The sequence below is a fragment of the Adiantum capillus-veneris genome, chromosome 4 (assembly GCF_014529385.1).
Source record: "Adiantum capillus-veneris isolate H3 chromosome 4, ASM1452938v2, whole genome shotgun sequence".
Classification (NCBI taxonomy): Eukaryota; Viridiplantae; Streptophyta; class Polypodiopsida; order Polypodiales; family Pteridaceae; genus Adiantum; species Adiantum capillus-veneris.
In genome coordinates, this window is record NC_140934.1 from 67287653 (window position 1) to 67302832 (window position 15180).

The window sequence follows — 15180 nt, forward strand, 5'->3', positions numbered from 1 at the left end:
CTTCGCATTTAATTATGACTAAAGACATTTTTTCCCACTGGGTTTTTCCCTTTAGTCTTATCCAGGTATCCAAGACCTTCATTTTGTATATACGCTATATTTTACTTTTACTCTTTTATTTTTTATAACAACAAAAACAAGAAGAACCATGATATCCCCACACTACTAATTTCAAATCTACTGACAAGTCATAAGGGAGAGGCCAAAAAACAGTTTGACAAAGCTTCAAGTCAACTTACAGGTACGACTTCCAGATAACAACCACAGGAAAAGCATACTAGAGCTCCAATGACAACGACCTGCTGCACCAACAAGTCGATACAACCTCATGCAATTCAAGATACAACAACCAATCGGAGGGGGAGAGTTCTAGGCTTCAGATACACTATAGGTACAACTTCAAGGCAGCTTTAATATCACGCAAAGCAACCAACTGTAGAAGAGGCTGCCACAAAAACTTCAACCAACGCCAAGACATCAAGAACTCGTCAAGGCCAGCAAAGGCATAGGGTCTTGTCGGGGATGACAAGAATTCGGAGGGGGATAGTGTTGAAAGGACGCCCTTTCAACAATGTTTCCACAAAGATTCCTCAAAGATTTTGTAAAGATTCCAAATGAAGATGGTGATGAAGTAATGAAAATGAAGATGGATGCTGCAACATGAAGATACGAGTTCATGGACGTCATCGAATGTCCCGTTATTATTATTTTGAGCCATTACGGCCACTTTTGTAATGTTTACGGGAACCTCATATTTTAAATCGGCACTTGTATTTTGGCCGCAGATGCTTGTATAATGAGTAAAGCCAACTCAGTTTCTTGTAATTAAGCTCTGTAGAAGCCTAGGGACAATTCAGGTCATTTGGCCGGACATTAGGTTTGAAGGCTTTGTATATAAGCTGAAACCTAAGGCTTTGTAAGAAACACATTACGTTCTCTCAAATAATATACAGTCGTGGGTTCTGCAGCACAGAGTAGTGAGCTTCACGCACACACACTGTCGCGCACACTAATCACATTGCAGATATGAGAGTAGGAGTGTGTTAGCATCGAGGAGCTCTCCGCGTCGACGCAAGCAATGCAAGCCGAGGACCACATCGCGAGCCCGCCTGCTACGAGCTATATTTGGTCGTAAGTACCTCAAACGACATCCGTTCTGAATGATCTAGTAGTCGTTAGAATCAGGGCGAGGATCTCTTCGTGTTGATGTCTTTGTAGATCAGTTGCGGACACTTTGGAAATTGCTGTTTTGAGTCTATCACGACAGCGATTAGAGGTCTTACAGTTATGGTTTTCAGGGTTTAGGTATTTGGCCACATAGGATATGTCCTTGTGAGTCTTACCCTCCGATTTCGAGTCATTCCGATATGATTTGAGACTGTTTCAAGCTTGTAGTGTTTCGTAGGATGCGTTGTCTGTTTCTTTGCTTTATGGTAGTGTTGTGGTAGGATTAGTGACTGTAGAGTGTTGTTCGTGTCTAGCTCAGGGTTGACAACCCAGAGATTTCCTCCATGCCCTAGTCGGGTCAGCTACGTCCTCGGATTGACAGTTTGTTGGTCTGTGTTCTCGCTGTGCTCCATCGCCCGTCGCGGCGTACCCGCTAACAGATATCTTATCAAGTTTAGAAATTATCCTTTTGAAGATGCTAAAATGGATGCAAGGCATACAGTTAAAGGATAGCCTAAACCTTTTCAAGGCTTACAATGATTCCCTAGAGTAAGCAAATGCAAATATGTATAAACGAACAAAGTTTTTGTCTTATAAGACTCTCTTTCTCTTTATTGTGTGCACATGTTAATAAGTATACATGCTTAGGATCATGTTTGTGGAGATGACGTCTTGTGAACACCAAGCAGAGTTTGTCACTCTACTGTGGAAAATCGATACGGACTAAAGTGCAAAAATTCTTGCGGCACCTAAGGCTCTCAAGCACCAAATGGACTAGTCATCCAATCTAAAATGGTGTCGTAGGGTAAAATAGGGATCCTCTACCTGCTAGAAAACAGACTGATAACTAGGCTTTATCTTCTCTACCTCATAGTCGAGGACGACTATGATTTTAAGAGAGAGGTAATGTCATAAAAAATAATATCTAATACTCCCAAATGATTTTCTCATGTTAAATTGATCATTTAATATGGGGAAGTACCAGGGGAGTAAAAGCTAGAATATTAGTAAGGCTGCCAAAGCCATCTCTGTCACGGATCCAAAGGAGGAAAAATAGGGATCCAAAGGGGGAGAGTCTTCAAAAGAGAAATGTGCTTCATTGGGGCTTAAAAGATGTAAGGTTCAGCTCCATTAAGACTTCCATAGGCTAAGGTTCCAAAAATTAACTCATTTATCCAATGGCCAAAGCAAGGGGAAAATTGGATGGTCATGGGAAGACTAAAAAGTCTTCCCACATTCCTAGGAAGGAGGGGGCGAGTCCTTTTAGTAGGGGATGAGAGAGAAACACACACACACACACACACACACACACACACACACACACTCCAAGGCTCGCCCTTTACACAAAGGGAATACTGGACACATGCCAGGCTCCTAGGCAAGTTGCCTCCAATCTCCCCTCAAATCCTATTGGATGGCCATAGAGGTGGACCAATGAGAATTAGGCTAGAGTAAAGTTAGTCTAATCAACTTAAAAATGCTTGATAAAAGAACCAAAAGAAATTAAGCTCCCTAGAAGACTATTGGACAATCTACCAAGGGGTCCAATGAGCATTCAGCTGCCCAATGGCCTGCCTGATTCCTATTGGCTAGAAGACTAAGAGGTCCAATGAGAGTGTAATTGAATTATTTAATTACCTAAAGCTCTCACAAAAGGGGAAAGGGGGACACTTGTCAAAAGGCTATCAACTATGCTTCTAATTTGTGATTGGCTAAGCTTTACAGGAGCCAATGGGAGGCCAGCATGAGCAAATAGCAAGAGGGGTCGACCAAGATGAGAGGGAGGCCTGCATTTTACTCTAACACATTGCCCCCCCCCCCCCCCCCCCCCCACACACACACACACACACACACAACTCATGTGTGCAATAAGAACTCCATCTCCTTCTCCAAGAATTGAGAAGTAGAGGCCTACACCAACAACTCTTGGCTATGGAATGCAAATCCAACCAAGAGCCAAGCTTCAATGGCATGCTCATCTCCTCTACCATGCTAATTACTAAGCTAAGCTATGCTATTAGAGTGATTACGTGAGGAGAATACTTCTCTCTCGTACGATACATCTTCTTCCTCTCAATCTATCCTCATTCCCTGCTAGCTCTCACCATTTTTGAAGGTGTGTGAGGTCTTGGGACTGAGGCTAGGGACACTAGGTGTGTTTTTCAAGCATAATTCGGTGCAAAGCTTCCATCTTCATTGCGCCAACGAGTTTTGTCAAGGAGCACAAGAATTGTATTGTACAAAAGTTTCCTTTGATGGAAGAAGCTATATTACAAAGCCTTTATGGAGGGGGACTGGCTCCATGTAAATCCGGTCTTCAACTGTTGTCAATTGTTCTATTTCTCTCTCTTTTCAAGTATTGTCAATGCCAAATTAGCTAGGTGTAAATTGCTATGTTGATTTCTCAAATTAAGTAGTCTCTCTATGCTCATTAGGAACTTGTCTTAATGAAATGTTCACTATGTTATCAATTTCCACTACACACAAGTTACTAGTGCATTGAATGTTACACTCCGAAGAGAGGGAGTCCATGGCTCATGCTGAGTGAGAGAGAGAGAGAGAGAGAGAGAGAGAGAGAGAGAGAGAGAGAGAGAGAGAGAGAAATAGAGAGAGAGAGAAGATTTGCTAGTCCTTCCCCCTCCTCCATAGCTCTCCCCTCCCTTGAGCTTCGATACCAATGTAAGACCTTAGGAGACGGCGATACCGGATCCACCACCCTACCACCCTATATATAGGCTGGCTCCCAGTCCACCCTGGTCCAGTGTGAGCCCCTGGCTCAAGTCCTTGACCCCCTAGGTCCAACCTTGCTCCTTAAAATCCTTGTCTTGACAAACATCACAACATGTAGAGGACTGTAATAAAGAGTAATGTACTCTTTTCTTGCCATGTTAACATCAATTGGACTCTTCATGGTATGCTTGCCACAAGGAGTTTTCACACCAATCTAGTGTCATGCTTCATCCTCTTCCAATAGACTCTTTCCCATACTTATTGGCTTGCGTTCTTCACCCTTTCCAAATCAGAAAATGCAAATGCAAACACTTGCATCTCTTCTTTTTGGAAGAAATTTACCTTCATTAGGGGCGACCTCAAAAAGAGCGAGTAAGACACGCCTATGACGCGTCGCGCGCCATTGTAAATAGTATCAATAGATGGAGAATATACAATCCTTGTTAAGACACAAGTTCCAATGTTAAGCAACATCACTTGTTTACCTTCAACCTACTTTTGTCAAGCCACTACTAGTGTACCAAACAAAAAGTGGCATTATTTTTGATACTTCATTTTCTAAATGTCGCTTTTAGACAATAAATGTGGCATGGAATGTGGGGTCAGTAGGTGTATCAATTACTTTTAGATTGTGACATGCTTTAGAATATTGTTGGATCAGGGCTAGAAAAACACATGTTTCCTTACCGAAGAAAATAAGGGCAAACTTGAAATTCTCCCTGCTTTTAAGTCAAAATTTGAAGCTTTCGTCGGTAATTACACTAAAACTTGTGAAAATTTACCGATTTTCTTCAGGAAAGCTCAAAATCTAGCCGGGATTTTAGAATTTCAGCCGTTTAAAATACAATGGACCCGGTTTTTTTTCTAACTTTGTGTAGGATTACTTGGATACTTCATTTTCTATGGGCTAGGTCGCTTGCAAGCTACTCTCCAACGATCCTGCATTAGCATCTAGTTACCCACAAATGAAAGCAGCATCATGATTATAGTCAAAAGACACGTCAAATGCTCAAAATAGCATCACAAAAATTGTTACTGCTCAAAAAGCTCAACGTTGTTATAATAATGCATAAAACGACACAGACTGGGCTACTACCGGGAGGTTGCAAGTAAAAGCAACCTAGGCAGAGGCCATGCCACCTAGGCGTGACCTAACCCTAAATGTATCTTGGATAATCACGGTGTCACGCTGCTTCATTTTCAAAATGTCTCTTTGTGGGGTCAGTAAATTACTTTTAGATTGCGAAATGCTTTTACAATACACACATGTTTTCGCTGCAATCACGTGTGGCCCGTGGGCTTCCGGAGTCACTATAGATACAATGGGGGCAACAACGGGGGAACAATTAATTACATGTGGCTATGGCGCACTTCTTCATGCTACTGTGCCTACTTCTTAGCGCTCAAGTCGATGGGTTAGTTGGCGGTGAGTGGCACACAGAGAGAGAGAGAGAGAGAGACAGAGAGAGAACAGGAGTTTTGTATGCAGGGAATGGCGGAGAGGCAGCGGCAGCCGCAGTAGCTGGAAACGAAGAAGAGCAGGCGGTACTGTATGTGTTTGGGGACTCGTACGCGGACACGGGCAACCATGATCCCTACTCCCCAGACGCCGACGTTGCCAAGCCCTGGTGGCCGCCCTACGGCTCCACTTGGCCTGGCAGCTCCACCGGTCGTTTCTCTGATGGGAGGGTCTTCACCGACTTTTATGGTCTCTCTCTCTCTCTCTCTCTCTCTCTCTCTCTCTCTCTCACACACACACACACACACACACACACACACACACACACACACACACACACACAATCATCTACTACAAACATCTTGGGGACACACACGAGAAGATTCAGAAATTTTCTCATGTAGGAAAAGGGAGAATTTTTCAGTTTTTTCATACAATGCATAACATCATGAGCTTCTGCTCGGGAGGCACCACATACCTAGCTAGGTACGATTTGGGGCAGGGGACCCCCGGGCCCCCCACTGGGCTGGCGGTCCCCTGCCCCCTAGCTAGGTATGCCGTGCCTCCCTCACAGAAGCTCATGATGTTGCGTTAAGTCATAATGTGGGAATTATTGTGAGAATCTGTCCAAAACTTCTTGTGTAAGATTGAGTATGTGGTGGTTAATGTAGTATCGGAAACGCATGCGAAGGAACCGATACCTTATATGGCATTAAAAACCAAGGAAGGAGATTGGCTTGGGGGGGTAGGTCATGGAAGGTCAAGAGGAATCAACTTTGCATTTGGAGGCAGTGGAGTATTCACAGTCTCAAACCCTTATGTATACAATGTGAGTATGCAAATTCAACAGCTTCAGACAACTATCGACCTCGGCATTGTCAGCACTCATGAGCTCTCTGAATCAAAAGCTCTTTTTGTCATAAGTGGAAACGACTATTCCAATTACATTGCAAAATTTCCAAATCTCACGGTATGTCTCTCTTTTATCTTAGCATCTTACAAATTTGTAACATTAGTGTATACTTAGTTCCTTGAAACTTTTGAAGGGTAGTTCATTGAGTCAAAGGTGATAATGGAACGATAAATAGTTAGTAATACTGAGTGCTTTCTATTTGTATCTTCCTCTTTATTTAGAAGGAACAGACATAAGTCTACATAGTGAACATATTATGCGTTTCGCATACATATAGCATTCTCGAATTGTGTATCTCAACTTACCCAGCTAGATTTAAAACTTCAATTATGCCAATTAGGATCGAGGAGATATATGGTCTTTTGGGTGACTACTAGGAGTCTATACCTTGCCCTTTCCTTTAAGGGTGAATCTATGCTTATCCTAGATTCATCTAGGTATAAATTTTAGTCTTATATCTTACATGCTGACTTCACATTGTGAAGTTTTTGTCCGAGTTACGACCAGTTCATATTTTTTTAATTCTTTCTTTCTTTTGTGGTGCATATGCCTTGTCAACTCCTCATTTTGGTGCTAATTTTTCTTATTTAGTGCTTCTTATAGTGCTAGGCTTCATTGTGGATGAGTTTGCCTTGCATCTCTACATGTATGATAGAAACTAGTAAGTAGATCTTTGTATTGATGTATGCTCGTGGGTATGGTTTGGTCTAGGAGTAAATATGGGAACCTACTTCTACATCCACTATTGGACATTGACCACGTTAGTGGGAATGTCATAGTATTTAGTCAATACTATGCATGATGGAGCTGTTGGTTATATTGGACCTTATGAGCATCTACCATGAGTTTATACCTTGCATTTTCTTTTAAGGGTGAATTTGGGCTTATCCTAGACTCATCTAGGTTTAAGTTTTTAGTCGTACAATGGACATGCAGACTTCATATATTGGTACCTAGTGCTACATCCACTATTGGGCATTGATAATGTCAGTGCGGATTTCATAGTATTTAGTGAATGCTATTCATGATCAAGCTGATGGTTATCTTGTCTTGTGGGTGACTATCATGAGTCTATTCTTTAGGAGTGAGTTTGGGCTTCATCTAGGTATATTGTTGTCGAATATACAAACTTCATGTTGTGAAATGTATATCCAAGTTATGAACAATTGATATTGTGCATATTTTTCCTATCTTCTATGGTGTGCATGCCTTGTCAATACCTTGTGCTAATCTTTCCTATTTAATGCTTCTCTTAGTGCTAGGATTCATTGTGGCTAAGTTTTCCCTACATCTCTAGAGCTATGATAAAAATTGGGTGTGCAGATATTTGTATTGATGTGTGCTTGTGTGTGTGTGTGTGTGTGTTGGGTAGGAAGTATATATTGGTACCTAGTTCTACACTACTATTGGGTATTGACGGCATTGGTAGAGATTTCATATATTTTAGTCAATACTATGTATGATGGAGCATATGGCTATAAAGTATTGTGGGTGAATACCGTGAGACTATGCCTAGCACTTTCCTTTAAGGATGAATTTGGGCTTATCCTACGTTCATTGATCATATTTGCATCGGGGATTAACCAAGAACGACATTGAAGTGTATCGTTCTCCAGTAGTGACCAAGTAGGCATCGAACCTTTAGCTGTGAAAGATGTGTGAGAGGAAATAAGATAGAGAAGAGGCTTTACATTTAGGTAATCAAGTGCTAATCGTAGAAATAGGGAAGAATATATGCTAGCAACGGATAGTTAAAACTAATTAAAAAATTGTGATATCAAAAGAACATAGTTCATTCATACACATAGCATCAATATACTCGTTGGCTGTGTAAACCCAAAATGGAAATTGTCGATTGATATGCATGAAATACAATTAGTTCAAGCCCATGCAACCTTGATAGTTCGCACAGAAAGAAACTTCCAAGGAGAGCACATCAATTCTTGTCTTCTTCACCTTTGAGTTACTTGAGAGAGAGAGAGAGAGAGAGGGAGAGAGAGCTCGGTACTTCTCAAAACTATCTACATCTATAGATACCAAAAATCCCCTTGTCCTTGATAGCTCTATCCGCACATGAGAGAGAGAGAGAGAGAGAGAGAGAGAGAGAGCTAGCTATTATTCCCCTTCCCCTTCAAGTGCACCAGATACCCGCTTCTTTAACTCTTTTGCATGTGTGTGTGTGTGTGTGTGTGTGTGTGTGTGTGTGAGAGAGAGAGAGAGAGAGAGAGAGAGAGAGAGAGAGAGAGAGAGAGAGAGAACTAGTCATTATACATTGCTTTAAGGATGTCATTACATTAACCATGTATATAATATCCATGCTAACTTCTACCTTCAACTGATTAGGAACAAAGCGTACTTTAATCCCCTTATGAAACCAATTCTCGTGCAAAGGTTTCTATTTCCCTAGAAAGCTACTTGAATCATGATAGTTTGATACCACAATTTTGGACACACACATGCATAGACATGGATAGTTTAATTTTGTGGTGGATGATTCATAGAGTGGTGGAAAATTTGAAGGGAGGGACATTATGATGTTTCACCTTTATGGCATGTTGAATTACATGAGACATTGAAACGGGTGAGAGAATTCAAAAGGAGATATCTAATGAGGGCTTATGGGGGAAAGGTGACATTCTTGGTAGTCGATACGTAGACCTGCGTAAGGGGTAGGATGCATGGGAGGATGGCTTTTTTCTTAAGGGGAAAAAACCTTTAAACTATCAAATTTCTTTTAAAGTGTGCTATGATAAATCCACTATTTGATGTTATACCACATAAATGTTGAAAGAGGGTACTTTTCAAATTTTCATTGATTTCCACTTTTTACCCTTGACCCATGTAGGTCAAATAGGCTTGACATATATGTAATTTTTATCAAAAGAAATCACACATTTTTCTTTTCAAAAACTACATAAGGAAAGTTTTTTTTTTTCTTGAGGGTGGTTGAACTACTTCACGAAGGTTGCTTGAGTGTGAAGATCAATAATGAATTGTGGCTGAAGCAATGATATAATGTGTTTCTTCCTAATTACAAAACATGATATTGCCAAGAAATTGAACTTCTTACAGCTATCTCCGGCTAGCAAACAAGGTGACCAATCACGAAGGCTTTCTAAAGATAAGGGGGGATGAGTTATGGCAAGGAGTAAGTATGAATGAGTGCTTACAATCATGTCATTTTTGTTGTGTAATAACGCAAATTTGTATTTTTCATTATCTTCACAAATGCCATATATGTTATAGAGGGCCCAACATAAACAACAAGATGAAAGACTCACATTGGCATTTCAAGATAATAAAATGAAAAACAAGTAAAATAAAGACTAAAGTAAAGGGATCCATTGAGAAATTAAACAATAGAAGATTAATGCTTTTAGAAGAAAATTTAGGTAGCGTAGGAAACAGTAAAACACTTTAATGAACTTTTCTGTGTCAATACTTCACATCATCGGATCAAACTCCTTTGAATGCACTCCTTACCTCTATTCTCTAGGCCAGGCCTTTTCTAGTAGGCCATAACTATGTGTCCTATCTATCTACCACTAGATTTATTAAGCTGTATTCATTATATGTTTCTTCGACTAACAAGAAACTATGCTTGATGTTTATCTAGCATAAACTTTATTGAGGTTTATCCATTGAGAGATCGAGCTTTTATAGTGTTTTCAAGTGTGGACATTTTAACTATATAGTAGTTACAGATGACCTTTTATGACATACTTTTATGATGGCCTCCTCCTTATGCTTTCTAGGGCCTTCAAGACTTCATTCCACAAGTTGTTGAGCAAATGGTGATTGACTTGGAGACTCTATCAGAGATTGGTTTTAAAAGTTTTGTTGTGAACAGTCTTCCTCCCCTCGGTTGTGTACCTAGCATAACATCGGCTAACAATTATAGTGCTTGTGTCGACACGGTGAACACTGCATGTGCTTACCACAACAGCCTTTTGGAAGCTCAAATCTCTAGCCTTCAACAAAGGCTTGTAAACACCACCTTTGTGACAATTGACCTCTTTGGCGCTTTTGAAGAAGTCCTTGAACAAGTACTTCAAGAAGTTGTTGAAGGTAACCTCTCTCTCTCTCTCTCTCTCCTTTGGGATGTTGAATGTGGTGCATATACATATATGTAAATCACATGCATCTCATACACATAATGAATTATATATATATATATATATATATATATATATATATGAAAGAAATATCTACCATAATCTGTCATATAGTCTTTGTTGATATAGACACTAACCCAATTGTCAATCATTTGCATTTATAAAATTAAAATAAAACAATATCCTAGCATACATACCATGTTGACAAACTATACTTAAGTAAATTCTTTAAATGGTTAAATTTTAGTCGATCTTAGAAAAAAACACCGTAGCTTACAAAAATGTGGACATATAAACAGTATGTTATGTTTCTTTATATTGTTTTTATATATCTTATGTTGCTTGATTCAAGTTTACCATGAGTGAAACTTATTTGAAATAGGCATCGTAAGTCCACTTTTAATCCATTTTCATGAATTCTATCTTTTTAGTTCACCTATGATGTAGCTCTTAGTGTTCTCAATGTGCCAAAGCTAAGATTTTGACATTTCTATGTCATGCAAGTGTTTTTTTCTACCTATTAATGATAGTCAACGATCCAAGCATATATAATGGATATTCCACATTAGAAAATCTTTGAGGCATGTGAATTGTCACACTCAACACACAATTGTATTTTCATGAACATAAGAAAAAGGCTACGATTTTTGGTAACTCTTAAAAGTTGTCCAAGATGAATAGGGCACAAAATTAAAGTCTCAATAGCTATATGAGGTAAACAAGAAATATATTTGAAATGTTACTGCTCACCAAAAAAGCAAGCATAGGATTTTTCCCAATCAAATAATTGGTGGATTTTTTTTCAAACACATAATAGCCTTGAAAAAAGTTCTATGTTAGAAGGACCATTTTTCTTTGTTAGAAGGAACATCAAAGGTTTTGAGGTTTTCTTTCTATCCTTTATAATGACCTCACTATGGTTTGACAGATGGCACTTTACCTTTGACTCCATGTTGTGATGGAGAATGTGGTATAGTGGATGAGAATGGCATTGCTCTATATACACTTTGCTCCAATCCTGAAACAACTCTTTATTGGGACGCAGCTCACCCAACAAACTTTGGATGGAAGAAAGTATTTAGTATCTTATTTAGCTCCTTGCAAGCTACTTAATAATTTTTACTATCCAACTACTCATAGGGACTACTGTATGTAAAACCTATATATCGCATGCATTCAAGGACTATTTATAAAATCTCTTATAATTTTTTCACCAATAAAAGGGACTCTTTTCTTATTCGATCTGTAAATTGTTTTCAAAAACATTCTTTCAACATCTTTTTGTATGTGAAAATGTGAGAATATAAAATAAAATTATCCCTACTATTGAACGCATATGATGGATGTTTTTTATATTATAGTGAGTTCTGACCCCCTCGAGTTCAACTACTATTGATTCTTTGCATATGAAAGACAAATCAAGTATTCTTTTGATCTTGCTATCTATGTTCCATCTGAGATTAATGTCAAGATTAATTTAAGGAAAAAACATGGTTGTCTCTCAAAATGTTTTGAAGAGTTCAAAAATCTCAAACAATCATGTGTGTGTGTGTGTGTGTGTGTGTGAGAGAGAGAGAGAGAGAGGGATAGAGAGAGGGATAACGTACTTATTTCTATGATAGATTTTGCTTAATTGATTGAGAGATATCAACTTTACAATTCTCAATTTTTGGCCTCCTGAAGGCCTTTGTATCCCAAGGGTGAAGGTCGTTCATTTTTTTTTGTTAGACAAGTGTCCTAAGGGCTTTAAAATTCTTAGTCTTTTCAATTATATTCTCTAAAACTTACATTCATCTTTTGTGCATGCTTGAAAAAGACTTTAGAAAACAAATGACTAATGTAGCTAGAGGGTGGGATCTAGTGGAGAACATTAGGGGGGCAAGTGGGCATCCTTGTTTTATTGATCTTTTGACCTCGATTGTACCCGCAACTCTCTCATTGAAAAGGAGTGCCGATTGCTATTAGCATTGAGGGTGACCGGCACATCTGTGGCCCAACAACGATCAACTTTTGGCAAAACTTTTTGCAGATAACTCCTTGCATTTTCTTAAGGCCTTGCCCTAAGGTTATCAAGAAGGCTTTGCAAATTGTGAAAAAGTCTTAGCCTTAGGGTCGAATTGTAGTATTGAAAAATCAAGATTGATTTGTTTCCAAAAACAACTTGTTTGATCAATCTATATGAACCGGGGAGATAGTACGTGTCAAAAGGGAGGACATTATGGCATCTGGGAGCCCCTTTGGGGGTGGACGTTACTCACAAAAAAATATTCTAATGGATTATGGAGAATGTAAGGATTAAAGTGCGAAGGTGGGAATATATTCTTCACCCCTTTTTGATCATAGTGAAGGTAATCAATTCGTTTATGCTCCCCTACATAGCCTTCAATGGCATGCTGCTTAAGCTAGCTAATTGCAACTAGAAAGAGTTCTTGAAACCATTAAAGAGATTTCTACGGAAGAACAAAACTAAAGACACAACGCCTTGGCAGTGAGCTAGATTGAAGACAATTGCAAGACCTTTGGAGCAACGCGGACTCGGGATGCTGAACTGTAGCACCGTAGCACTCATGTGAAAATGTGCCAAGTTTGTGGTGGCACTAGCAAACCAAGAGCAGACTTGGGCTGTTATGGTTAAGGATATGATGGACAACGCCAAAGTATTCTCAAAGGTGTAGAATGGAAAGGGCTTGAGGTGCAAGACAAGTTGGTGTCCCCTCAATGGGCAGTCTTGAAACTTCGGGAGGTGATAGGAGAGCTCGCCCAAAAATGCAACAAAGCAAGGGATTCCTTGGAATGGGAAGAGTTTTCAAGGTACTTCCACATCCCAATAACTCATTGAATGTAATGAAATATGACTATGACATGGATAGTAGCGGAATTTAAATAACCATAGTGAAAATTTCCTTTAAGAGGGTTTTTAAGGAGCATAAGAAGAGTACTTGATTGAAAGTAGCAAATGAGCATTAAACCTAATTAGCTTGGCATGAACAATACTTGTAAAATAGAGAGAGAGGGAGAGAGATTTGACAACAATTGAAGACTTGATTCGGTCCTCCCTCCAAAAGGCTTTTGTATTATAGATTCTCCCATGTAGAGACACTTGATACAATACAAGATTTGTGTTGCTTGAGACCTCGTTGGTGCAATGAAGATGGAAATACTCATGCACCAAGATTATGCCCTTTACTATCTTATCAAAGCACTAACTTGTCCCCGAGTCAATCCCAAGACCTCAAACACCTTCAAAGGTGGACAGAACTAGCAAGGAGTGAGGGAAGGGAAGAGGAAGAAGAAGTAACATATGAGAAAGAAGTAGTGTCTTCTCATACTATTACTCATAGAGCTTAGCATAGCATAGTAGTATAATAATGGAGATGAAGAAGATGGCTAGCATAGCATTGAAGCATGGCTCATTGGATCCCTCTAAGCCTAGCCAATCACATGCACAATGCATTTCAAGAAACATGGGTAGCCTTTGGACAAGTTTCCTCTTTGTCCCTTTGAGAGAGAGGGCTAATACCTAGATAATTATTTATTAAAACTAAAAACGCATTAGACCCTTTTAAGCCTAGCTAATAGGATTTAAACACTCCATGAGGGAAACATAGGGAGGAACTTGACATGTGTCCTTGTTTCCTCTTGTGGCTTGGGCTTGCCTTGAGTGTGTGTGTGTGTGTGTGAGATCTCTCATGCCCCTAGCTTGTAGGCTTGACCCCCTCTTTGTAGGGCCTTGTTGACTTCAAACTCCTCAAGCCCCTAGTCCCATAATCATGGAAAGTATGTCAAGAACCTTAGTCAACATGCACGACCAGCACCTCAAGCACCTTAGTCGGCAAGCACGACAAGAACCTTAGTCAGCAGGCACGACAAGCACCTCAATAACCTTACTCAGCAAGCACCTCAAGCACCTTACTCAGTAAGCAGGACAAGCATCTCAAGCTTGGGCTGGGTTTGGGCGGGGTTCCCATCTCAAGATCAGTCGTAGCTTGCCTAAGGTCCTAAGTCTAAGGACTTTTAACATTAACCTTTGAAGGGCTTTAATGAAGCTAACCGTAAGGTCTTTTAAGCTCCATGAGCTGGCATTTCTCTTTGCTAGACCATCCCCCATTTGGACCCATTGCCTTGCGTGCTGTAGTAACTCTAAAAGCACATGTTTATATTCTAACTCTTGTTTTCATTTATTCTCCCACATTAAATGATAAGCTCAATATGAGAAAATCATTTGGGTTAGCTAGATATTAGATTTTATGACACTAAAACCCTTGGCTCTCTAAGGGTGGAGGCATCCTTCTGACCCTGATTTTTAAGGGAAACTGCCAAAAAAAGTTAATAATAAGGATATTAGCCTACAGTAAAAGATGTTGGAGAGGAACATATCAACTAGATGTCTAGCTTAACATCAATAAGACAGAAAGATTACTGAACAATAGAGCCCTAAAACGGCTTAACGGTGGTACTATCGAAATGTGAATCCAATTTCAAGTGGAAAGCTTGGTAGTGGCCTGTGAATAAACATTTCCTTAAACCGCAAACTAAGGATGTGTACCTCACCCTTATGGCTTCAAAGGATTGGTTCTTTCCACTTAACAAGCAGTGGGGCAAAAACAGGCCAAGGTAAAGATGGGAGACTGTCGCGTGGAGAACATATGGAGCCATCAATGGCCACACGGGATAAAGGTTTTTGTATGGAAGGTGCTATGGGGAGCCTTGCCTACTACTGGAGTGAAGATTTTGACTAGGGAAATTTGTCCAGATAGATGCTTGCAATGGAGAACATCTTGTGAAGACCTCTCTCA

General features: G+C 39.8%; 1 protein-coding gene across 2 annotated transcripts; it reads left to right on the forward strand.

Moving 5' to 3' along the window:
- The first annotated feature begins 5199 nt into the window (after positions 1 to 5199).
- Positions 5200 to 11621, forward strand: LOC147459338 (GDSL esterase/lipase At5g03610-like). Of its 2 annotated transcripts, none has more exons than XM_086510630.1 (5): positions 5200 to 5323; positions 5387 to 5605; positions 6028 to 6326; positions 10025 to 10337; positions 11313 to 11621. In XM_086510630.1, the coding sequence occupies exons 1-5, from the start codon at positions 5260 to 5262 to the stop codon at positions 11495 to 11497; spliced, it is 1080 nt and encodes a 359-aa protein (XP_086366756.1). In that variant the 5' UTR covers positions 5200 to 5259; the 3' UTR covers positions 11498 to 11621. The 2 variants fall into 2 exon arrangements, with proteins under 2 accessions (XP_086366756.1, XP_086366758.1); XM_086510632.1 differs by having other exon boundaries at positions 5205 to 5312.
- The last annotated feature ends 3559 nt before the right edge of the window (positions 11622 to 15180 follow it).

Bases quoted from the DNA above. Each gene is read 5' to 3' on its own strand.
- LOC147459338 (XM_086510630.1), top strand. From the start codon at position 5,260: ATGGCGCACTTCTTCATGCTACTGTGCCTACTTCTTAGCGCTCAAGTC. The intron at 5,324-5,386 runs GTGAGTGGCACA...TTTTGTATGCAG, and splicing joins AGTCGATGGGTTAGTTGGCG to GGAATGGCGGAGAGGCAGCG. The intron at 10,338-11,312 runs GTAACCTCTCTC...ATGGTTTGACAG, and splicing joins ACTTCAAGAAGTTGTTGAAG to ATGGCACTTTACCTTTGACT.